We start from the raw sequence: 25,131 nt of genomic DNA, 5'->3' as shown, positions 1-25,131 counted from the left end.
CAACACCTGCCTCTACAACTCCCACGTGAACTCTTCCATGAAGATACTTGTAACAACATCTCAGTTCCTGTAAATGTTGCTTCTTCCATATACATTTCACCTAAGAACATTTCACTCTTCCAACTCCCTTGTGACACCCCAGCTTTCTGAGCTCTTCTTTCTAAGACCAGTGAGACGCCCCTCCTCATTCTGTCCACATCAGCTGATAAATAATAAATAAACTCCTCTTGGTTTCCTCATGTAAGAAGTCTACCCCTGTTCAGAGTTTGAACCTCCACTTGAACAGAAATAATGAATTTATTCTAACTATGTCTATCTGATTCAAAGAACAGGAAACTTTTAATTTTGCTTTAAAGACTCACATCTGACAAAAAATCAGCAAGTACAATAATATTTCATTTAACACAGTCTCCATCTTTTAAGACACCAAAGACATGCAAGTGAAAGTGGTTCCTCAACAATTCTGTTTAGACAAGTACTTAATTGCATGTTTGACTTAAAACATATGAGTAATCCATAGGAAACTCATGAAATAAATAAAAAACATGGAGACAAAAATGATCTTGTCACCAAGGAGATGTATGCATTTAAATTTTAGTGTTAAAAATCAGTTTTGCCTGAGAATATATATTCTTATGCAAGTACTGTGTTCCACTACATTTGAAACAAGAATTTAGAGTTATAAAACTGCTACTCTGTGTGACAATCTTGCTCAAAATTGTCATAATATGAATGCCTTAGACATTAAACAATGTTTTTGAAACAGTTTATTGGTCTGAAGAAATAAGTTGTTGGATGTAAATGAAATCCTAGACTTATTAAAGTCAGTAGGAATTTTACTTTGGTCTGCAGATTAAGAACGTTATGTTCACACTATTTTTGAAATATTCTTCTGCCTACAGATTTCCAGGGTTTTGATGAGGAAGATACTGTAAAAGCTATGACAATGTTTAGCCTTTCTTTGTAATTTGCTCTTTTGAGCAATGGAAACACTGTTTTAGTATGGGAATTTCCAGCATTTTCTCCTCCAGACAACTCTGGCTAAAGTGAGCCAGTAGGCAAGGTTTCCAACTCTGTAAAAAAAAAAAACAAAAACAGTACATATTTTTGCCAAGCTCCTACACTACTTACACAGAAGATAAGCAGAGCACTTCGGTATAACTTGAATAGTACGACACCTGATATTAATGTCACAAGAGTAGGCCACAACCAAGCAGTTAGCTGCTAGTAGTGGAAGGGCCCTCTGCTTAGTGTTTAAAGCAGCCACAAGAGGAACAGGACAGCTCTACAGAAAAGCAGTGCCATACAAGTAGAGAGCAGACAGGGAAGGACGTGCCTACCTAATTGGGAATCTCCTGTCTGGGTTAATCAAAGTCATGATTAGTGGAATAATTAAACTCTGCATTTATCAAGAAAACCTAATTGTGTCTGTAGTCCTTTCCTGAGAAACAAGCATGGGTAACCAAAAGGCTTATGTGCTCACTAAAGGCCCTGGGCATCAATGTCCAAATAGTTTCCCCATTCTTCAGCCTGCCCTTAATGCAGAAGAACAGCTCATAGTATGGTAAGTGCCGATATAAATGTACTGGAAAGAATTTCAAGGAAGGGAGAAAGAAAACTAACTAGGGAAAAAGGCCTGTGGGACCTAAAAGTAGAAAGAAATGGCTAGAACATTGGGAAAGTGCAGGGATTTCGGAACCTGAGAATAGGGAAAAGTAAGAAAATAAGACACACTTTAAAGTTTATCAGTTCTTATTTTGATGAATGATTCTTTTTTCCTTTATATAATCCTAAGAGGACAGAGAAGTTGAAAAGCAAAATAGGTAGGAAGAGCAGCACAGTCAGACTTGGGAGAAGATGTGGGTTTTTTATTCTGCCCAGGAAAAGGAGATTGTGGATTCAGGGGAGTTTTGCCATGGCAGTATCATGTAGGCTACAGCCTTCACACAAGTTCCTAAATATTAGGAAGGAATATTAGAGTTGTTCTATAGATTTTTAGTCAAAATTTCTCATACCATTGTGCATTTAAAAAAATTAAGTCATGATAAACTTGGTGTGTCATTAACAAACAAAGTGAAATTGCTTAATAATTTATAATGTAGGGATCTCTAAGAGATCTTTCATCTATTGTAATTAGAAGAAGTGGCAGATATGGCTGCCACTTACCAAGATTGCCTTCTCTATAGAAAGTAGGAATATCTTTTTAGCCTACTGTCTTTGGGTGTCTCACCCTTTTCTTCTTCTGATTGGCTTATAGACTAAAGCTACTGAATGAACTGTTTGGTACTGTAACAAACAGAAAAATGAGAAGTTTGAGTTCCAATTTACAGTATATTTTTCTCTGTTAGAAATTCAACTCATTATTTCTAGACAGTAAAGAATAGTATAGTAAAGAGTTAAAAAACTTATAGTAGGACATATGGTGAAAGTGCTTTTCTAATAATAGTTACTTGGGTTAAAAAGATTTTATATTTACTAATAACCTAAGATAAAATGTGTCATGCTAAATGTATTATTTATGCTCAGCTTTTATCTTCATGATCTATGAATGACACAATAGAAACTTATCAGATAAAACCAAGGTTGCTACCATGCAGGCTTGCCCTTCCTATCACCATGCCCCAGACATGGTCAGGATACGTCGGACAAGCACTTGTTATTTATATTCCTTCCTGAAGGATTTTATATCTGCTTTAAATGAAAGGGACATAAAATAAGAATCCATTACTTAAATTCTCCCTTAAAACTTGATCTCATCTTTTATGGGGAGAAAAACCCACCTTGATGCAAATATTTTTTACTAGTGATTTTATCAGCTCCATATGGATGCATTTCTTTTATTTCCTTTAGGGCAATGAGCTTTTCCTGAGTGGGGGGGGGGAAAAAAAAAAAAAAAAAGAGCAGTTTTAATATCACCCATTCTTGTCATCCACTGTAATTTCTAGCACAAACTTAAAATATGTTACAATAAAATAATCCTTACATGTTACTAATATGACTGAAGATCACAAAATCTGATTGAAGCTAGAACGTAGAATTTCAACCAGTCTTTTTAGTATTTAATATTTAGTCAAATTAAATTCTTTTTGTCTTACTAAGTGACAAGAAGTTAATGATGAAATTACTGCTCACTGATTTTGCATTTTCTGAAAAATCCCTAATTCTAGTAAAATCTGGCCTTCATTCATGCAGAGTCACAGCCATAAGGATCCCAAAAGATATGTCTCCTGGCATACAACTACTCTGAATACCACACAAACAAAATCAACAGCAGCAGCATTAGAACGCTGAAACATTAAATTAAAGCTAATATTATTTTTTTTTGCACAAAGCCTGCAGAACTTGGGGGTGCAAAATCTACACTTACATAGGTAAACTTACTTTATCATCTCCTTTTTGGGCAACAGAACAGTCGTTTGTTCATTCCAATATAACTAACAATGCTAACTAACACTTATAAATACCTGGTATTTATCATGCATAAGTGCATGCGTGCAGTTCGTACGTCTAACATTTGGACTAAAGGTCTCAGTATTCAAAGTTATATTGCAACATACCGCTAGGTGGCAGAATGTGCATACTACTAAATACAAGAAATCACCTGAATCAGCTGACGGGCTAAGCGTCCCAGAACTTCTTGGGTCGTTTCATTAATTTCTAATTCTGTCATGACTTCCCAGTTACCATTCTGGAACCTCACTGGCATAGAGAAGACAATTCCTTCAGGAATGCAAAATTGACCTGAAGAAGAAGGAAAAAATGACTCAAACATATTATTTCTGATTAAAACCACATCCTCACCAGTGTCAAGATTAAGTCTTGCAGACTTGAAAAGGCGAAAACTGTAAGATCTTACTATAAACAGAGATTGGCTTTTTCAGTGTACACTTCAAAGACTGAAGAGCTCCCCTTTTACTGTAACTTTGTATTTTAGTTAGACATACATGAATCATAGAATCATAGAATAGTTTGGGTTGGAAGAGACCTTTAAAGGTCATCTAGTCCAACCCCCCTGCAGTGAGGAGGGACATCTTCAGCTAGATCAGGGTGCTCAGAGCCTTGTCCAGCCTAACCTTGGATGTTTCCAGGGATGGGGCATATACAGCCTCTCTGGGCAACCTGTTCCAGTGTCTCAACACCCTCATTGTAACATTTCTTGCTTATATCTAGTCCGAATCTACCCTCTTAGTTGAAAACCATTACCCCTTGTCCTATCGCAACAGGCCCTGCTAAAAAGTCTGTCCCCATCTTTCTTATAAGCCCCCTTTAAATGTTGAAAGGCCACAACAAGGTCTCCCCAGAGCCTTCTCCTCTCCAGGCTGAACAACACCAACTCTCTCAGCCTTTCCTCATAGGAGAGGTGTTCATCCCTCTGATCATTTTTGTGGCCCTCCTCCAGACCCACTCCAACAGGTCCATGTCTTTCCTGTGCTGTAACACAATTGCTGTAACAATTTAAAAATTTAATTTTTTCCCCTTTTTAAGATGTAAATTTCATACAAGGGTTAAATGGCTGTGGTGAAACATTCCATTTATTGGTCCACATAACTACACAAGAAGAACACGGTTTTATAGCTTAGGCTCCAAGAACTATAGAGTCCTTGTGCAAAACACATACACCAGAAAAGAATTTAAATTAAAAGACTAAGAGACAATCTGCGACAAGACAATATTCACCTAAGAGATGCTTATAAGAAGTGAGTATCAAGTCACAAGCTCTGGAGAGCAAAATTGCTTAGATTTGGAGGTTCTTACGCTGAAACAAACTCTCAGCCTCCCATTATATCATGATTTGTTTTACAAGTTTTTATTCAATTAAAAATCTTGATTAAAAAATAACATTATACATACTGGGGAAAGCTACAAGACAATATGTGAAGCAAAAGTAGATTTACCTTTAGTAAGTATTCCCACAGAAACGATCTCTCCAGGAGGAGAGCCATGATACCAGTATCTCAGTACAGTGGCTACCGCGTGAGCAGGTAATATTCCAACACAGTGACAGACCTGGGAGCTCAGTGAACTCTGTGCAGACTGAAATTCTGAATGGATCCATTTGCTACCGACAAAAAAAGGGGGAAAAAAATAAAAAGGAAAAAAAAGAAGAAAAAACTAAGACAGCTGCAGGAAGAGTATTTTTCTAGAGGAAAAAAAAGAACTAAATCTGAGGGAACAGTCGAAACTTATTCAAACTTCACTGCTGAAGACAAGGCACTTAAAGACAGAAACAATAGGGTCTAACAAAAAGTGGCTCAAAGGGTAACAACAAGCACTACTTAATGAAAGTTAGGTCATGTACTGAAGTCATAACCTCTATTACTATTATTTATATGTATTACCATCTTACATAAGAACCCAGCCATGAACCATAATCCCCCTGTGCTAGGCACAGTACCAGTATAGAACAAAAGAAATGTCTGCTGTCCAATAAATGCTAGGTTTAGACCAGAGTGGGAGCTCCATATAGCCAGGCCTGAGTGTATGTCACATCTGCTGCCCTCTCACTGCACCCATCCTTTCTCTGCTACTTTTCTTTCCACAAGAAGCTGTCTAGCTGCCAGGTATACTTTTTACATACGTTAACAAATTGTCTATTTTGGGAAACTGCCAATATTAGTGTGCTCAGGCCATATGTTCAGTGGAAGTCAGGTACTTCAAGATGCAGATAAATGTTTAGTATTATTTCAAAGTTTCTTCATGCATACTAGACATCTAAGTCACTATCTGGACTTTCATTACTTCTTACAGTCTGCTGCTGATATGATAGAAGAGAAACATAATATGTAGGAAAATATAGCTATAAACAAAGTTTGCAGAAGAGTCAGAACTATGTGTAGCACTAGGAACTACTCAACTTCTTTTGCAGACTGAGTACTTCAGCTTGAGTTTTCCTTTATGTACAGCGCTAGTCAGTAAAGACAAATCTTGAAAACAAAAACCTTTCTTAATGCTAATTACACCATTCAGATAAACATGGATTAAAAGCAGTTATTTAATTTTACTTTAAAAAAATAAACCTATACTGTACCTATCATAAATCATATTCAACAAAGGACGTGGAAAATTAGCTGGCCCCCAAAGAGCACAGTCATATCCATAAAGCTTTGCATGTGACAAATCAATGTAGTTACAGCCAGTAATATTGCCCCAAACAATCACGTCTTTAACTCCTGTAACAGAGGAAAATACATAGATTAATGAAGAGACAAATACTTTCACAATGTAAGCTGGACTAGATGATCTTCAGAAGGCCCTTTCAAGATGAATTATTCTTTAGTACAGTGTCCTGCCTTGATAGCAGAAAAGATTTGATCTGAAAAATGCAGCGAGGTTCTCCATAACATATGAAACCTCATCACAAGCTGAAAAAGGAACTTAAATTTATATCCTGTTACTTTACATAATAGACAAAACCTAGTAAATAGTTAGCTGTTAAAAAACAAAACAAGTCATATTGCAAACATACAGCAATGTTCCTTTTAAAATCTTGTACACATAAATATAGAATGCCTAACAGTAAAAAAAAAAAATAAAAAAATCTACCTGCTTTGGTGCCAAAGGAATTTCTCAGATAAACTGCTGGTAGGCTATTCAGCCCCTTAACATACTTTTTTGTTTTATTAGGCTTCAAAATATCTAGACTTGTCATTGATGACCAGTTCCTACCCCCGCAACATTGAAAGAATCCTGATGCTGAGCAGGCTGTTGGAGCACACCTTTGCCATGCAGTGCAGAACCGTGCAAATATAACCAAGCTATAACAATTGACCTCAGAAAGAAAGCTAATTAACCCAGAAATAATACTACAACACAGTTCTACTATACTCTCATTATCTGCACAGCAGTATGTTGTCATGTTTATTCACAGCTGGCTTGTGTGTCTCCAAAATAACAACGCACTGGAGAGTTCAAATACAATCTTGCAGTCCTAGTTCCTGATCCGCAACACAGCTCAGTCCTTCTTAGTATATTTCCCGCAAGAAATACACTCCAGAATGGCAGGGCTGCATCCAAGAGTTAGCAAAAGAATCGACATTCATGGGATCAGGCACAGATCCAGATAGCAGTAAGCGGAGAGAACCGTAGCACCTGCTCATCACACCCTGACATTCTGTACAGCCATGCAATTCAGTGGGTGCACTGCTGTGCTTGCATTTCTGCACGCACATCAACTGTGTTCTGCAATGAAATATGTACTCTCAAAGGTGCCCATCCACTGAATTCCCCAAATGCTACCAGAACACATAAATATTCACCTGCTGCGTTCATATTCAACTTCCTGGCCAGCATGGCTTTAGCCGCACTTTCCCAGGATGTTGCAATGGCAATGACATTTTCAGGCTTAATGGATGGGCCGTATGTCATAATCATCATCGCCTTAAGGTTTACAAAGGTTTTTCCTGATGAAATTACTCTGACCTCACTCTTGGCATTCTTCTCAATTAGGGGAGCATAGACTTGACAGATCTCACTCACTTCTCTGATGTAGTTCTCAAGGGATTGGGCTTCACAGTTTAAGAGGACATCATCAAGAACAATGATAATATCGGCTTGAACAAAAGCCTCATCTATTTCAGTATGCTCTGAAATACTGCGGAGAAGTGGGAATGCCATGTCTTCAGCTTCCATTACAATACCGCAAAGAACTTCCTTAAACTGGCCAGTGTCAAGCAAATGGATACTGATTTCTGTGGTCATCCCAAACACTTCTCCATTTGCCAACAGAGGGATCAGCTGATAACAGATTGGTCCTGATGCACTGGTAAGAGAAGAATATAGAAAAATTATAGTTGATGACTAACCACTGCTTGTTTGGAAGTATTACATAAATAAACACAAAGATCTTTCTTTTGTATTTGATAATGTTTAAATAGACCATTAGCCTGAATCTTTTATTGCTCTGTCATTTTAACAGGTTAAAAATTGAAACAGTTGGATCCTCCTTTCATTTGGAGGTTTTTCCACCCTATACATTTCAGTTGATACTGTCACTTAAAAACTAGTGTCTTTAAAGAACCACAAATTTTTTTAAGGTGCTCTGTTAGGACTATCAGAAATACAGACATTCTAAAGCTAGAAATGCAAGAGACTCTTTACTTATTTAAATATTTCCAAAAGCATTTAATGCAAGATAGTTGCACTACAAAATTCCTAGCCTATTTTGTAAATACTTGCTTTTCTCTAAGGTGATCTGGGGTCTAAATGTTGCCTGTTCACATCGCTTACTTAAACTGGTGCAAAATGTAACAAAAGTAGAAATAATTTCTAAATTATATACTGAATGCTCATACTGAGGGGCAAAGAACCTAATTCAAATCAGCAGATTACAGGGATTTGTGTATAACTTCAGAGGTTACACCTGTTATACGTGATAGGAAAAAGTGCATTCTTCTGAAGCTGAGTGAAACTTCATAGATATTCTTTTTACTCTCACCTGGTGATCCAGATCTGCAAAGGCTTGATAAGACTTTTAATCTCTTCCTCCTCTTTTTCAATTTCAATATGCGCCTGCAGGTTCTCCTCAGCAATGTCTAACATTTCCTCACTCAACATCATCGAGGTGATACCGTAATAGTGCTAAGAACAAAAAGGATGATCTCTAATTAAATAACAACCCAAACACGGCAAGGTAACGTTAGAAAGGATAGCTTTATTTTACAGTTGAAAGAGGAATGAAGAACAACAGTGTTAAAAGAAAATGTAAAATATGGGTTTAGAGTATTAAGGGCAGCTCATTACCTGAGCGTATTCCAGAAAATCATTAACTCCTCCCAGAAGCAGACCCTTCCCTCCACGGTCCAACAGTTCTCTCCAAATGATGGGAGACTGTCTGTGTTCCCATCCATTCATTTCACAAATGTCATGAAGCCACTGCTAATGTAAACATCCCCACCAAAATGTTTTAATATTTTTTCACATTTGATAACACTTAAATGTTACAGATATAAACATTCTTATTATTTCCTCTCAGTACATAATTACAAGGTGCTTCACAACTTACGTAAGCAAAAAGTGTGCGCAAAATGGGGGAATAACACAAAGCAAGGCATGGTGAAACACTGTGATACCTCAGCAAAAGGTCTTACTTCTGCTTGATTTTACTGCTATAATTTTGCTCAGTTGTCTTAGCGGTAGTGAAGATAGCAATGTTGTGAAGCAGCGAGTAACCTGAGGATTCCTATTTAGCCGCAGAAGGTAAGCAAGCTGCAGAGGTTAATCGCTATTCACTTAACTGTTCGAGTTACTTGGCTGAGGTGTCAAGCAAAATATAAGAGGTAATAAACATCATAGTACTGTCTATCTCATGAAGTAATACTGCAGTTTTCTGAGTTCCTTATAGGGGCTACAGTGTAGACGTGGCAACACGTCTGCAGCAAAAGTACTCAGAAAGGCCCACCCACATTGTAAACAAATATGTGAGATTTAATTTCGCACTTCTATTGTAATTCAAAGCCCTTGAATGCCAGAAATGCTCTTGACAAGTAACAAGTCTGAATGCATATGCAATCACAGTGTGCAAAAGATTTACAGGCTGAGTACCCATTTATACATAATAAAAAAACAATTAACTTCTTACTGACAAAATACAGCTTTAGGCTGGCCCAAGTTTTGTGCCCATCCTTCTGTGGGAAGACTCGCGAGAATGCTAGTCTCTCACAATGTTCAAACCTTTCTTCTGGCTGGCTTTTGTTGCCAAAGCTGTTTCTGCAGTACCTCTACCCACATATTAAAACAGTAATACTGGAGAAGAAGAGACATACTACAGGTAAGCACATTTGTTGCTTTGTAGAACTCTGGGGCATCTACCAACGACTTGACTTACAATCCCTTACCTCCCATTTGTCAGGGTGCTGAGTGATCTTGTGAACCTTGAAGTCCAGCAAGTTAGCCTGGAGATAGTCAGCCAGGAGTTCAGCTTTGGCATAGTAAGGGCAGTTTGCCTTACCTGTGAACACAGTGACACCACCACAAATGGAAGATTTTGTGACATTGACTGATAAGGGCTTAACAAGCCAAACATTTTTTAATTGTTCCAGTTAAAAATCGTTCCAAATAAAAAAGAGTCTTATGTGGCCAGCATCCTGTGAGTTCCCAGGAAATAACATGACCAGCATAGGAGCCAGCAAAGAAAGTGTGATTTCGGAGGTGAAACAGACTCCTCAGCCAGCGTTCAGGGGGCTGAGGAGGCCACCCCGGGGTGGACAGCAGCAGAGAGAGGCAGAAGCCTCACCGACGGGGTAAGGGGAGAAGGCTGACTCGGGAACGGCTGGGGCAGCGTGCCGTGCAGACGCCGCTCGCAAGAGAGACTAGAAGAACGGACAGTTACGAAGCCTGCAGAGACGAGCGGCGGCGGCGCCTCACCTGCTAGGACCAGCTTGGCCATGCGCGCGGCACCCTCCAACGGTCGCCTCGGCGTGGCGTGGCGTGGCGTGGCGTGGTGTGGCGTGGCGTTGCGCAGCAACGCGCCACGCGCCACGGCCGTTTGTCCCTCGGCCCGCGCCGTCCCTCTCGCGAGGCCCGCCGAGAGCTGGCGGAGAGGAGGGCCCGGCTGTCATGGCGCCGCCGCGTGGGAGGTAACAGCTACCGGGCGGCGGAGGTCTGGTGCCCTACTCGCCCGTCCCTTCCCGCCGCGGCTGAGGCGGGCAGCGGGCGGCCCGGCCCGGCGCGGCCCGGCGGGATCCCCCGCGATCCCCCGCCGTTGCGCCCGGGTGTTCCCAGCCGGTGCGGAGCCGCCGAAAGGCCTCTGTCCCCTTGGCGCCGGGCCGCGGGCCTACGCCACGGGAACCGTACGCCCCTGGGCAGCGGTTCCCAGCGCCTGCAGAAGGCGAGCCCGCAGCCGAGAGGCTTTGCCCCGCTTGGTGCCCGCGGCCCCGCGAGTGTGCCCGCGGGTGTGCCGCGGCCGCCGGGCAGGCGGCTCGCCCGTGGGATGGTGGCAGGGAGGCTGGGACAGGCTGTTTGTGGCCGCGGCCGGGCAGGATTCTGTTAACCGGAGCTGAAGGTTGGCAGTGACCCACCAGAGCCCTGTCAGGAGACGCGCCTGCTTGGCGAAACGTCAGTTAGGAAAAGGCTCTGCCCCCCGCCATGGTTTTTTGGTCAAAACAGCAAAGAGGAAGAAGGCTTGACAGCCGGGATGTGTTGAGATGTTTGACTAAAACGTAGGAGACCCAATAGAAGTCCCTCTGCAAATCGTTTTCCAGGGATCTTTTTCCAAATACTTTTTTGGGGGGTTTTTTGGTCTCCTGTGGAAGATGTGCATAGATATGGCATTTGAAACTTAAGGAATTGAAAGTCTGGTAACTAATCCATAATTTTTAATTGTTCTTACAGATAAGTGATCTTATGCAGTTTCTCCAGGCTGTTTCCACGGTAGAATTTCATCGGATCCCTTACTTTGAGTTGGCGTTTCAAACATTAGCAGAAATGAATAATAAAATAAGTTATTTGCTAAATAGTGTTAGATGCATGCATAGGTGCAATTCTGTGCTCACTCCTAAATCTTCAGCCACAGCAAGAAAACACATTTTATGGGTTGGCAGATACAGGGATCCCCTGGAAAATGTGAACTTCAGGAAATTATTTTTAAATATTTTTCCTTCTCTGCATGGATCATCTCTTCGATTTCTGTCTCAAGAGACAGACGTTTTTAGCACAGGTGCTAATATACAACCAGAGAAGAGTACAGAGGCTTTGGTGAGTGAGCAGGCTCCCCAGAGCTCTTTGGAACTTGAAAAGTTGGATGATTCTGGGAGCTTCAAAGTGAAGCGTGTAGTGGATCATAGTGACCCGTTTTTTAATGGTCTCCAGAAATGTACCTGTCCTTGCGATATACTGGACTTGGCTTCAGAGTCTGCTGTTTCCATTAAGCACTTCACAAACTGTTTAACTGCGGTGTGGAGGCTTTTCAAAAACCTGTCTGAAGACCAGCAGCGTTATGAGAAGCAGCTGATCTTTGAGCACCCAGCTTTTGTCAAGCTTTGTCAGCAGCTGCTGCGGGACTCCAGAAGGATGACACGGGGTGACCTGGTGTTCAGTCTGCATGCCGTGGTGAGCCTAGGTGTTCCTCAGAACACTCTCCTAGTCCAGACTTTGCTGAGAGTGTGCCAAGTAAGTATGGAAATCCCTCTTCTCTTAAGTTTGGGCTGGAACCTCAGGGCTAATTCTGGGAGGCTGTGCAACATCAGACAGTTTTGATTTATGTCCCTGGTTTAGTCTGATGTTCCATGGAAACAGGGGTCCCATAGTTAGTTTGTGTGTACTTCTAATTTCCTTTATTTTTGAAACCACTGCTTGATTTCAGACAGATTTAACAGAGAGGAGAAATCTCAAAACTCCAAATTTGACTGATGCGAGACCTTGTAGGTCACTGCAGAATTAAAGCTCGTGAATTGGGTTCTGGGGGGAAAGAGAAGACATCAGGTACAGATTAAGAGTGGTCAGTTTTTCTTTTCTGAAACTTTTACTGGTCTGAAGTAACCTGACATTGTGAAAACTTTTAACAGGAGAAGCTCAATCAACTTGATAACCGATGTATCTCAGTTTTGGCAACTACTTTAGCAGGGCTGGATAAAGACAAGAATGTGAGCGCTCTTCAAGCTGGATTACAGTGAGAAAAATATATCTTTCACATATTCTTCGTATTTAAATGTTGTTTGAATATATGTCTTTTAGAAATCACGGAGGGAATGTCTGTGCATAAAAGACATAACATGGTTTTAGGACTTAAATATCACATAAGATAACAGCTGTACAAGACGGTGATTTTTGACATTGTCTTTGCAGTTTCAAGCAGAAAGGGTTCCGACAGCATAGGGTGCTAGACTGCTCTGCAGGGGATTCATATTCTGATTGCAGCTCCACCGCTCTGGGGTTTTTTTGTGATGTTGATCAAGTCACTTCGCATATCTATGCCTCTGTTTTTTCTGTGTGTAGAAAGGAGGTAATGAGACTAGCTTACTTTGTGAAGTATTTTGATTTGTCATGATGAAAAATGCTGTTTAACAGCCAGGGAATATTTTCTTTTAATATAGTAAGTAAAAATTAAGATGAAGGCAAGTTTAGACTTTATCTGTGCATCCAGCAAGGCCTTCTGTGGTAGTGCTTTATCAGAATAACTCCTTTGGCTGTAGTGATTTTTTTCTGGGCCAGTGAGATTTATGTGGGTAACCAATCTGCTCACTCCTATGAGATTGTTTTTACTGAGGCTGTCACAAAACTTGCCATGGATTAGTACTTTTGGTCCTGTGTCAGGTCCTGCTTTGAGAAAGTGGATGTGTTGGTGATAACGCAATAAACAGGTTCTCCTGGAAGGTCAGGTACACAGTTCTTTTAAGTTGGTAGAAAGCAGGACTTCCATCTACAGCTCTTTCTGTGTCTTGAAGTCTGGAGCTGTTACCCATTTGCAGGAAGCCACATCTGCAGGGATGAATTTCAGAGCAGTGCACTGCCTTAGAAAGTGTCACTTCATGTTTTCGTAGCTGTGCAGGTATATTTAAGAGTGATTCAGACGTAACAATTACAATACCTCTCTCTGAGCCAGAAAAGAAGGTGCTGGGGATGCAGAACTCCATCATCTTGTGCTTATGATCCCTCTGTGTTATGACATCCCCTTCTGTTCCTGCAGCCCACAGCACTGCTTGTTTGTTTTTTTCCCTCACTTGCACCAAGTTGTTATCAGTGTCCATACCAAAGTTTCCTAGCTGTTTCAGAATTTGCCTGCACGTAGATGCATTTTTTTTGTTCTGCCAAAGAGTGTTAATTCTTTGAGGCTTAACAGCACTCACATCTGCAGAGTCACATGTGCAGTCAGGTGCCCCTGCTGTTAATGTGTCAGCAGCAACACTCACATATCAGGATAACATCAAGAAAGCATATATAACTATTTCCACGTGCAAAATATCTGTGCTGCAGCTACATCATGTAGAGTTATGCCAGCCTTGCAAAAAAGGAGGTGGGAGAGGAGCAGGGAATTAATTACAGCTTTAACTGGGGTGTATATCAGTGAGGGAGAATGGGGGTACCTGTTGCTGCTGAAATGAAGAAAGCTCTGTTAAACAGTTACCCTTTCTAGCTCAAGGCCTTGTGTGTGTTTCTTCATCAGATTACTAGTGGAGCAGCGCATTCCAAGTATCAGAGACATCTTTATACTGCAAAACTTGATGAAATGCATGGGAAAAGATGTTCCAGTCTTTCTGAAAAAGAAATTGGAGGTAAATTTAACTGGAGGCTCATTTTCACTTTCACAAAGCCCGTGCTCTTGCGTTGTTTATAAATTGTGTGTGGTTCTTTCCAGACACTCAAAGAGAAAATATAACAGAAAGGTTAACTGCATTCGCTATATGAATCATAGTCCAGCTCTATCTGCAGGAAGAACTTGAATTTGGAGGCTGGGAATATCTCACCATGAAAGGGGGCAGAAAGCAATGGTACAAAAGGAATTGAGGCAGTAAAATAGCAGTGCCCTCACCTCTTGTTTGGGTTGGCCACATGGTATTTCATAGAAGCACTTATAGCCTGTTCCCTGATTCCCTTGCCCAGCTTGTGGCTGGAAGAGAAGATGACAGAAAACTAGTCTATGATGGGGCTGTGTCCAATAATGGTATGGAGCTAGAGGACTGATGGGAGTGAGATGCCAGGAGAACTCACCTAGCTCATGGCCTTATCTTTCTCTGTATCTTAAAGGTCCCCTGGGAAATACAGTGGTTGGGAGCAGGCTGTAGGTTTTATGACAGGGTGTACTGGGTTTCATCCTCTGATTTAAAGACACTTTTTGAAATCTTCTTTCAAACAGGGCCTGCTAGTGTTTTCATCACATAGCTGAAGGGCTCTGAGGTCAGAGTTTGTAATAGCATTCATGAGGAAGTGAGGGAAGATGCCGCTGACGGGAAACTGAGCAAGAATAGAGCAGTGCAGGGGGCTCATGCAATGTGTTGGATATAAGTAAATTGTAAAACTTGGGACCAGGTATCACTTTTTACAAGATGGTGAGGAACTGGCTGAAGATGTGGTGGAATATGGAACTGAGAGGAAAGTAACATTTCACTTGTTAACTGAAGGGAGCTCTTAATTTTCTGAGCATACAGGGTGCTGTTTTTAATACTGTGTAATTTCTATTGTAGATGCATTTTGTATTTAACCTTTGATATGCATACAGTAAGAATATTGTATTTTAATAGCCCACATACTTTGTAGTCTCATTTTTACTGTCATTTATATCAATCTAATTACTGCTTCGATAAATGAAGTCTCTTTTGTGGCACCAGAGCTGACCTCCTGTGGCTCAGTCTACATTTGTAGCTGGGTGTTGGTATTACAGATACGCCACTCTGTGTGCTGTTGGATCACTTTGAAGGCTGACAGCTTTCACATGCATCCAAAACAGTAATTGGAGTACCATTAAATGTCAACTGTGCCAATGATGTTTCTGCTACTTTTTTAAGAGTTGGTAGAAGATACCTATTCACATTGGAAATGAGCTTTACTGAGACTTCTTTCTTTTAAAAAAAACATATGAAGGCAAATTGCTGGAAACTTGCATGGTGACATGGCTCTAGAACACTTGATCTGCTGTAATTGTGCATTAAGAAATTGAGAGTGGTTACTTTATGCTTTTGTTGTTTGTTGCTCCTTTTTCTTTCACGTAAGTCTGAACAGGCTAAGGAATTTGGGAAAGTTTTGGTGAAAATGCCTTCACCAGAAAGCAGTGATAATATACCTGAAGAATGAAGGATTTAATAAACTGTAATTCACTTTAGATGGCAGTTTTGAAACAGATAGACCATCTGACTTTCCCGAATGCGCTGCGTGTGTTTTCGGCTCTTGTTGCAATGAATTATTGTTCCATTCCAATCCTGAATGCCTGCAGTAAAAAGATCCAGGGTAAGAAAAAAATACGTTTATTAAATTTCTCTTCCTTGTACCAAAGTCTTCCTAATTATTGTCTCATCTCCCTTTTCTGATTTCCTTTAAAACTCAGGAAACATCTTTGTTTTACAGGATATTAGAGTAATGTGGAGCCATTTGACAAGCAGCAAGACAGAAAATTACTGACCGATAATGAAAGCAAATAGCTGTTGTCGTGTCTGCCCTTCTTAACATTTACCTGAATTACATATTTTTCTTTGCATTTTTCTGTATGCAGAATTTAGGAAAAATAATTGAATTCTAGCAATTAAAAATAGATTTCAGATAAACTTTTAAAACAAATCTGAATTTGAACTGGACATCTTACAGGATGGATTGGTGGCTTAGCGTGGTTAGTTGATAAACTAAAGGGAACATAGTGTTTCACTGATTAACTGGATTTCATTATTGAATGCTGCTTTTAATAACTGACCTCATGCTGCAGCCCAGAAAAAAATTAAATGAAAGCTAAGGCTTTCACCTCTCTCCATACCTTTACAATACATTTCTTAAATATATGTGGTCAGTATGTATTGATTCACACTTAAAATACATACAAATTTGTGTCTAAAAAACCAGTAAGATAGTAAAATAGCATTCTTAACATAAGTGAACCAGGAGTGTTTGGGCTGCTTGTACAGCCTTTATTTGCCCTGGTTGTTCATATGTGTTAGGAAACAGTCTTTAATTACACATACTGGCTTCTCCCACAGGACTTACACCACACTCAGTGCACAGGCTAGATGGCATACACAGAGTGAGCAGCTCCTCAGTACTTTTTTATGCACTTTTTTAGCGCATGTTCTCAGAACTTACATGCTGCACATTGTGCAAATGATGCTCTGGGGACAGAGTGATTAGTTTCTGAACAGAAAAGGCCCCTATCAAAGGCTGGAGATGCAACAGGAAGGGGAGGGGGCATGCTTTGGGGCCCACGGGCAAAGGAATTCTTCAGCAGGTTTTATAGGTCCTGTACTCTTGCTGGGGCTCTTAAGAAAGTAGCGCTCTCTCCCATGTCTGGTGGCCTGACCAGAATTGTAATAACTATGTACTTTGTAGGTACTTACTGAGTTAATTTTTGCAGCAACAAGGGAGTGACCCAGTGGTGATACCTGTGCAGAAGAGAGAGATGAAGGTCAAAGTGTCCAGTAATACGAGATTGCGTTAACCTGTTTTCTTTAAGAATATCTAGCATTACAGATCACTTTATTTGATGCACAGCTCTCATTGGCTTCAATCGCAGTTGTCAGCACTCAGCATTTCAAGAAATGAGGTAACAGTGTTTTTATGCTGAGCCTGGAAAATCACTGAGGACAACTCAGAGTAGTTAAATTCAGTTATTTTACTGCTATCCTCTTGCATCCTCTGGCAGAGGAAAAGATAAAGTCTAGTTTTGGTGGGTGCTGATCCTACTGCTGTAACTATGCTCTTTTCTCTTGCAGTCACTGTCTTTTATGACATGTATGCCCCTCATTGCAGCAAACAAAGCAGGATGTTCAAGAGAGACTGTTGTTCTTCAGTACTTAATCTTTTTCATCTCAGGAGTAGGTCCATCTTATGTGGTAAATGAAGCAGCAGTCCTGTGCAGCAGTCTGTTGTCATCTGACACTCCATCTGTGTCATCATGCTCGTATGCTGGGATGTGATGTTATGGTTCCATGTTTTCCAGTTTGGCTTACACTAACACTTCAGTGCTTGACAGCTGTTAGTGCTTTTTACACATAGATTCATATTTGTAGTTTCTTGCTGGTTTGTAAAACCAAATGCGAAAAAAAAGTAAATTTCATCATGTGCTAATATCTGATTAATCAGCAGCTTTAGATCCACCTCTCTGTTCCTCCCTCAGCTGACATGGTGAAGTGGACAGCCCAAAGGCTCAATCAGTACTAAAGGGGCTAGCCTGAGGGTTTCCATGCTGAGTGTGGGGAGGTGCTGAAAATCAAGAATGCTGGAACAGAAGATGTTCTGGGAACACAATCTTCTTGCTTCTTTTTTTAATTTGTCCCCTTTTGCTGATTTATCCCTTCTAGCTTGATCCTGACTCAGTTTGGTTTCTTCTACCTCTCTTGTTTCTTCATGTGTTTTAGTTTGGTTGACTTTGCCTAGCTAGTCTCAGTCTGTTCCACAATTCTTTATCTGATTTTTTTTTCTGCCCCTTCTCCATCACTTAGCCAAACTGTTCCCACAATGTCTCCAACCTACAGCTTCCATTGCTTTGTATCATTTGTCCTTTTTTGCTCTTCTGTTACAGAGAATATCCACGATGCTCCATTTCGGCGGTTAATTCTCATTCTGGAAGCTTGTTACAATCTCCAGTACCGTAATGTAAAACTGTTTTCAGCATTAGCAGACTATATTAATTCCACTGCCTGCCTTTGGGACAAAAGTCAGGTGAGTTTGAGACCAAATAATTTATAGTGGTACTAGTAGAATATGTGGTGCTTTCCATCTTACCTTTCTTCATGTTTGTGTTTGATCTTTGGAGAACAGATTTTTTAGGAATACCAGTCTGATGAAGATAATATAGTTAAATTTTTAAAATACTCTTCCATTTATTGATCTATAAAGAAATAAGAAATAAAAGGGGTTTTATGGTTTGAAAAATTTGCTTTCATTAAAAATGCCTTTTATGAAATCAACAGGTAGGATCCACTGTACTGGCTTTCTTGACCTTATAAAACTATGTTTTCTTTTAGATTATCCTTTTTCTTTCTGCCTTCGAGACACTTGGCTTTCAGCCTAGTGAGCTGATGGGTGTTTTTGCTGAGAAGGTGACAGAAGACCCTGAATTCCTCAACTTGAAAAACCTTTTGATTGTTCTCCGAGTGTATTCACGACTCAACTATGTTCCCAGAGGTCAAAAGCATCTGTAGGTTTTCATTTAGAATTCCTGATAATACATTATGTAGTCATTATAGAATAATGTGTGGCAACCAGTATTTGATTTCAGTTGTGAAAGAGTTCATAATCCTGTTTTATTAATCTGTAAGGTAAATTTGCTGTGTCTTTTCACATTTGCTCTATGTGAGAATTTTTCTCTGTAATTGAAAATGGAGACCTTGGTTCTACACTGACCAAGCTACTAAATCTGTTGATAGGTAGCTGTATCCTCAAGAATCAGAAGCTAATGTTGGATTACACGACATACGATCATAGAAGATAATAAAGATTTCTAACTTGTATTTTTGTTTGAAATCTGTATTTTATATAGCTGTATTTGTGTATTTAGATACTTTTCTTCTGCTTTTGGAAAAGGTTTTTTGAGACTCTTCATAGCTGCTTGAATAAGTACCTCCCTCAGATTTCCAACACAGAACTGCTGAAGGCTGTGTATTCACTTTGCATCTTAGGATATCTTCCTCATCGTGCACTTGATGAGCTGCTGCAAAAGAACAGCAGGGGTGAACTTCTACTGTCAGGTCAGGCCTCACTTTGTCATGTTCTTGTTTTAAAAGGGATAGTCTGCCTCCATACATAATTTGTTGTAATTGTGTTAAAAGTTTAGAAATTAAAGAATGCAAACGTAATTAATATTAAATTTGAAGTCCTTCAAGACAGAGCTAATGTAGTGATGGTGATCTGAGTGAACTGTTTCTGCACTAGGGCATCAGGCTTATTGTCTTGACCCCCATGGTGGCAACAGTTTTATAGTAGGTGTGCACGTGGAGAGAGGTGAATATGAGATTTGTGGAAATGGTAGAAGTGTGTAAGAGCCAAGGGTTCTATCTTCGACAGATGCTCAGGCATTTTTAGAAACACAGGAAGTCTTAACCTTTGTAAACCATTTTTAGTACCTGGAATCATGAGTAAGAGTTTTTTTGACTGCTCTGAGTTATAATGAGGAACTTGGAATGGTTTGTAGTAGAATCTGGTTTCCACATTACAATTCTCTACAGCCAGTAGAGTAGTTCAGTGGAGTAGAAGTTCATTGTAGAGAAAACACTGTGTCTTGCCATTGAGCCTGCAGTGTCTGAACCTGAAAGCTGTAAAGCTGTAACTGCTTAAGAGTTTGCACAGCTTAGTACTCTTAAAGTACAATATCAAAATTATGGCCAAGTCTGATATCCCTTCCTTGTTTTATAAACAGCCTTCTAGTTGTCTGGATTTTATAAATGGTTTTTATGCATGCTCTCTCATTCCATGTTCTCCTTAAGTCTCCTGTAATAACTGATAGCATGCACAGAGCTGTGTACAGTAGAGGGGAAAAACTGGATAAATAGGCAGGTCCCAGCCATAGACTTTAATATTATAATTAGTGAATTGGCAGTGTATATTTAACTATATTGAAGATACTCAATAATATTCACTGAAAAAATAATTGGGTTTTGATTCCTATATTGACATTCATTTGCTCTGCCAGAACAGACTATAAATGATAATGAAATGAAAAATTCTGTAAGATGAGACATTGGATGTAATATTTTTTTGTATCGTTTTTCAGATGATCTTTACAAAGAACAAAAGGAAATGATGCTTCGCTGTGTGAAAGCATGTATGGAACTTGATGGCCCTTCCTTCACGAAGCCTGCATTTGTGCTGACTGAGAATTTCTCCTCATTAATATCTCTTAATCTCAGAAAAGCTCGGGAGGCACTGATAGAACTTCTGGGGGATGAGAACATGTTTCGGCAAAATGTTCAGCTGCCATATAAATATCATATTGGTATGAAGCCAAATTACTGTCACATTCTTTTTAATGTAGGTTTATAACTCCCAAAATAAAAAGGTGATAATAAATTTGTGTAGGGTGCAAGTGATTAAAAGTGTAACACTTTGAAGACACAATCTTTTAACAAATATGTCCTTGATTGGTGAATCTACTTTCTAGGATGCTTCTGTTAAAGCATTTAAGTTAGTTTACTAAGACTTTATGATTGCTCTTATTTACAAAACTGCTTTGGACTTTTTGTTAAGCATCAGCGAGCAGATGTTAATTGTACATAAATCCAATATGGCCAACTGGTTTAGAGAGTTGTGATTTAGTACTAACATGTCATTAGAAACAAAGCCAAACAGCAGCTGTCTTTTGTTCTCTGACTTGTGTCTTCTCTGAAGTTCTGACTAAGGTTTGGGTTCTACTTTCATTTATGAAATGGGATATGACCTTCTTTGACAGGCGATTATTTCATAACATTTGGTTGCTTTTACATTTTGATATTGCTTGGTTTTTTGCCAGCCACCCAGCTTACCAATTTTTTTGTATTTGTAATAATTTTCTTCCTAAATATTTCTAATGAGGAATCAGATTATAGGAAAATCTGAGTAGGTATGACAGACTGCAATCAAGACTAGTTTCTTTAAACTATGATTTCACTCCCATAAAGTTATATCTACAGTTTCCAAAAACAAATGTGCTTTTTTCTGGAGATGTGCAAGCTATAGCTGTTTATATTGGTTGCAGGGAGGGAAAAGCCATCAGTAATATGTAAATTATTAGCGAACAGCAATTAGAAACAGGGCAGTGACGGTGTCTGTTAACTTTTTCAAATGAGCTGTTAATTTGAAAACAATTTGAACAACTAATGTTCACATGAGAACATTAATTGTAACCTCTTGCAAGTGTTAAATATTTTGTTGTTTTGTTTTCAGATTTTGAAATCAGAATGGATTCAGACAGAAAAAAAGTGCTCCCAATAGCTGCAACAGATGATCATGCTGACTCAAGTGTTCAAAGGTGTCTTTTCTGACTGCATATTTTTTCTGGCAGGCTAAGTTTTATTTGTATGTATTCCATCCAGTTACTTCTTTGGTTCACTGATTTGCAGAAGTGAAGTAGCTAACTAACTTGTTACTTGTGCTCACTGAAATGTACAAAAATTGCCATGCCAGTTCAGAGCAAGAACTCATCCAGCTCACTACCTTCTTCTAACAGAGGCTAAAATGTAACATTTCAGAGAAAGAGGCAGGAAACATCACAGTAATCTGATACTGTTGTAATGGATACAGGTTTTGAAGTAAGACTGAAATCCCGTCCAAAAAAATTGCTACATTATGGTTTTAAAACTCCACATATTTGTGTGTCCAATTAAACATTCAGTTATTCTCTTAAGTCTCTAAAATGTGCATCTCAATGGTATATTATAGCAATTAATTCACCTGCTGAAATATAATTGAATAAAAAGGATCATCATATCCACATTTTAGGTGATTAATTTAATCTTGTGTAGAAGAATGACCTCTCAGGAAGTGAAGTGGACATATATCATTTAAGTAACGCTTAAGTAGAATTGGGTAATACTTAACATTTGTGTGCTGGATCACTGCACAGCAATGTATTTTGTATAGTTTGCTTTTTTGGGAAAAGGAGAGCTAATGAATTGTTTAACAGAAACTCACTGTCAGTCTTACAAGGCATTCAGCTTTCCTCACCCTTCCAAGTAGGTTTTTATGGCAGGAAGTAACTAATTCTCAATATTAGCAAAGGATCAAAGTAAATGCAGAAGCTGTCAAAATAATGTAGAATTTTGAATGATCTGTTTCCTTCTCACTGGGGAGAAGTGGAGATCTAAGGACTTAATTCTGCTGTATGAATTTGGGTAGATGCTGGTACTTGTGTGAAGCTCATAGAAGAAGACAGGGTCTAAATTAAGTCTGGAGAAGGAAAAGGATAATGAAATTTGTGCAGTCCTGATATTTTTGTCTACCAGAAAGACAGCTATATATTCTGCAGTGTTAAAGGACATAATTGAATTACTGTCTTAAAAATGCTTATTCTGTATTTGTACAATGGAGTCTTCCCTACTCTTCTTGGTTGTAGATTGGCTGTTCTCTTTGTTCCTCTGTCTGCCTTCTGTGTGGGTACAATGCACCCCCAAGGGAAGCTGGCAATGAAGAAGCGGCATCTAAATAAACTGGGCTATCATGTGATTCTGGTAAGAGAGTCCTGTTATTCTCTCTGTTTCGGACCTGTTACCACCACAGTGATGAGTATGTTTGTTTTATAGAACAGGCCTTGTAGGGAGTGGTGAGCCTTCTCCAGAGTGGTAATTGTATATCATCTCTCCTTAGAAGGTGGTGGTGGTGTCACTAGGGAGAAAGGACAGAGGAACTCTAAAAGACAAGCTACCACTTACCATTATCAGAAAAATAAATGTAATCATAGTTCAAAAAAAAAAAAAAAAATCAAGCCACTGAATTGCTTTGTATCTAAAAACCTACACGACTTTGGCTTATTTCCCTGATTTTTATAGAATGAATGATTCAAGTCAATTCATTTTCAAAATACTTGACTCCCTATGGCATTCCTATCACTGAGCACTCGGTTTATAGGACGGGGTAGTTCGCTAAAGACAGTCAAACTAATGTACCTTTTCCTTTTCCTTTCTTCCAGGTCCTGAACAAGAAGTTTCAGGAAATGACAAATGAAGATGCAGTTGAGTTTTTAAAAGGAAAAATTTATTCAGAAAATGCTTTCTCTTTTTCTGAAATGACTGTGCAGGATAATAATTAAAATAAACTAACAATTTTGGGTCTCCTGATCGCTTTTTCCTGTGTAATTAGTGTAAGGTTTTAATGGAAGAGATAAGCAGTTTTATACACAACTGCCTACTCCAAAGTATTACAGGTCGAGAAAAGTTTGTGAAGTGAGCAGTGTCTGCTGATAGTGGGGGTTTTATTTTGTGAAGTGGGAGTGGGTTTTCTTTAGTGGAAGGAACTACTTAATTAATCCAAAAAGCATCCTGGTATCTATTGCTTTGAAATCTCCTAATTTTAGCTTCACTTTGCTTCCCCTCCCCTATGCCCAAGTCAGATTTCTCTCTTCTCTTGAGCTGGGTCAGGGAAAGGAAGTGACCATTTCAAGTGCTATTGGAACCTGGCCTGCAAATATGCACTAGAAGGATTCCCCCCACCATCCTACCCCCATGCTCCCGTGTTCTTTATGCAGAACTACAGATGGTAAAGCAGTAAATAACTCAGTCTAAGGGGTATATTAAAAAATCCAGTTAGGTGAAAAATTTCTGAAGAAATCAATCTCACTCAGTTTTCAGAAGTTCAGGCCAATAATGATTCTGTTAGCTGTATGCTTTTTCTTTTGATCCTTTTGTTTCACTGCTACTGTAATAGATTTTGAGATTTCTCGCTATAAGAACACAGGTCTGGCACGCCTTTTTAAACTGACTCTTGCTCTCTGTTTCTGATATTAGTGTCTCCACGACTATTTAAAGAGGTGTTGCAATACTCAGATTTGTTCATTACATACTGTGATGCATCTCCACTGGCCTGTTATGTAGTGGTGGAATTGATTATGTTGCCAGAGTTCTAGAAGTCCAAAGCAGCTTTGGGCCTCTGAGCTGAAGGAGCAGAGAGAACTGGTACATCTTTGCCATTCTTGGTAACTTACTGATAAAATCCATTTGTTGTGTTGGAGTTGCTGAAGTACTTAGTAAGAGCACTGAAATGCTCAAAATACGTTTGCCAACAACAGCTTGCTTGTTTCTGTGGGGTAATTAGATCTTCAGTCACACTTTTGCTATACCATAGCCACAGCCCAATCGGCATGAAGGGAAACGGCAATACTTTCTACAGTGACTGTGTGCAACCTAACCGTGGTGCCCTTGCTTCACTTGATAAGCTACAAGCACTACGTTCTTTGTCTTTCTGAAGTAGTGTGGACACATGGTTAACCTATTACAATGATGAGATAAAAAAGGTATTACAGTGATGAGATAAGGTAAAAAGAAACAATGTGCTTAAAAAAAAATCACCGCCCAACTTCTTGCAGAACATGTGGATAGAATATGGTGCACATTTATGAAGGAAACTGTGCAACTAAAGAAGAATTGTCATAGCTGTCTGGCATAAAAAGCAGAGAGAGCTGTTCAGCATTTCAGTCTCTGAAATGCAGCACGTGTAGAAAAACAGGTTAGGTGCAATTGTAAAACTTAACAACCAGAGGAGAGTTCATCTGCTTGACTTGGTTGGAAGTTTATTGTGCTCCCTTTTGGGATCTGCTACTTTGAGAAAGCACTGTCTGTACAAATTCATCTGTGAAGCAGACTGGTCACAGCCATTCTGATGTTCTGAGCTGGCTGACTGACTCATGGTCCCGGCCTGCACTGGAGGAGGTCTGAAATACTCTGTGCTGGTGTGGTGGGTTGACCCTGGCTGGACGCCAGGTGCCCACCAAAGCCGTTCTATCACTCCCCTTCCTCAGCTGGACAGGGGAGAGAAAATATAAGAAAGAGCTTGTGGGTCGAGATAAGGACAGGAGAGATCACTCACCAATTACTG

General features: G+C 39.6%; 2 protein-coding genes across 6 annotated transcripts; one reads left to right on the top strand and one right to left on the bottom strand.

Moving 5' to 3' along the window:
* Positions 1-315: 315 nt before the first annotated feature.
* Positions 316-10,430, bottom strand: MDH1B (malate dehydrogenase 1B). 2 transcript variants are annotated; one of them, XM_030019069.1, is made up of 11 exons: positions 10,363-10,430; positions 9,834-9,946; positions 9,582-9,716; positions 8,740-8,874; positions 8,435-8,577; positions 7,257-7,759; positions 6,029-6,170; positions 4,896-5,059; positions 3,602-3,741; positions 2,781-2,865; positions 316-1,073 (listed from the first exon to the last, which is right to left on the bottom strand). In XM_030019069.1, exons 1-11 carry the CDS (start codon positions 10,382-10,384, stop codon positions 1,042-1,044), a joined length of 1,614 nt encoding a protein of 537 aa, XP_029874929.1. In that variant the 5' UTR covers positions 10,385-10,430; the 3' UTR covers positions 316-1,041. The 2 variants fall into 2 exon arrangements, with proteins under 2 accessions (XP_029874929.1, XP_029874930.1); XM_030019070.1 differs by lacking the exon at positions 9,582-9,716.
* A 72-nt stretch (positions 10,431-10,502) lies between these two features.
* FASTKD2 (FAST kinase domains 2) lies at positions 10,503-23,371 on the top strand. 4 transcript variants are annotated; one of them, XM_030018703.2, is made up of 12 exons: positions 10,503-10,574; positions 11,329-12,105; positions 12,501-12,604; positions 14,099-14,207; positions 15,753-15,876; positions 18,152-18,291; positions 18,597-18,769; positions 19,156-19,319; positions 20,342-20,563; positions 21,490-21,574; positions 22,658-22,772; positions 23,231-23,371. In XM_030018703.2, the coding sequence occupies exons 2-12, from the start codon at positions 11,341-11,343 to the stop codon at positions 23,348-23,350; spliced, it is 2,121 nt and encodes a 706-aa protein (XP_029874563.1). In that variant the 5' UTR covers positions 10,503-10,574; positions 11,329-11,340; the 3' UTR covers positions 23,351-23,371. The 4 variants fall into 4 exon arrangements, with proteins under 4 accessions (XP_029874563.1, XP_040980456.1, XP_029874565.1 ...); XM_041124522.1 differs by lacking the exon at positions 10,503-10,574 and adding an exon at positions 10,579-10,597; XM_030018705.2 differs by lacking the exon at positions 10,503-10,574 and adding an exon at positions 10,606-11,056.
* The last annotated feature ends 1,760 nt before the right edge of the window (positions 23,372-25,131 follow it).

The sequence above is a fragment of the Aquila chrysaetos genome, chromosome 6 (assembly GCF_900496995.4).
Source record: "Aquila chrysaetos chrysaetos chromosome 6, bAquChr1.4, whole genome shotgun sequence".
NCBI classification, from domain to species: Eukaryota; Metazoa; Chordata; class Aves; order Accipitriformes; family Accipitridae; genus Aquila; species Aquila chrysaetos.
This window is presented reverse-complemented; position numbering and strand designations above follow the sequence as displayed.

What these genes read in the sequence shown, in the direction of transcription:
- MDH1B (XM_030019069.1), bottom strand. Translation starts at nt 10,384, where the DNA reads ATGGCCAAGCTGGTCCTAGCAG. An exon ending in GGCCAAGCTGGTCCTAGCAG is followed by an intron (nt 9,947 to 10,362) that starts GTGAGGCGCCGC and finishes CTGTGTTCACAG; the next exon opens with GTAAGGCAAACTGCCCTTAC. An exon ending in ATTTTCTGGAATACGCTCAG is followed by an intron (nt 8,578 to 8,739) that starts GTAATGAGCTGC and finishes TTTTGTTCTTAG; the next exon opens with CACTATTACGGTATCACCTC.
- FASTKD2 (XM_030018703.2), top strand. Translation starts at nt 11,341, where the DNA reads ATGCAGTTTCTCCAGGCTGTTTCCACGGTAGAATTTCATCGGATCCCT. An exon ending in CTGCAGTAAAAAGATCCAGG is followed by an intron (nt 15,877 to 18,151) that starts GTAAGAAAAAAA and finishes CTTCTGTTACAG; the next exon opens with AGAATATCCACGATGCTCCA. An exon ending in TGGGCTATCATGTGATTCTG is followed by an intron (nt 22,773 to 23,230) that starts GTAAGAGAGTCC and finishes CCTTTCTTCCAG; the next exon opens with GTCCTGAACAAGAAGTTTCA.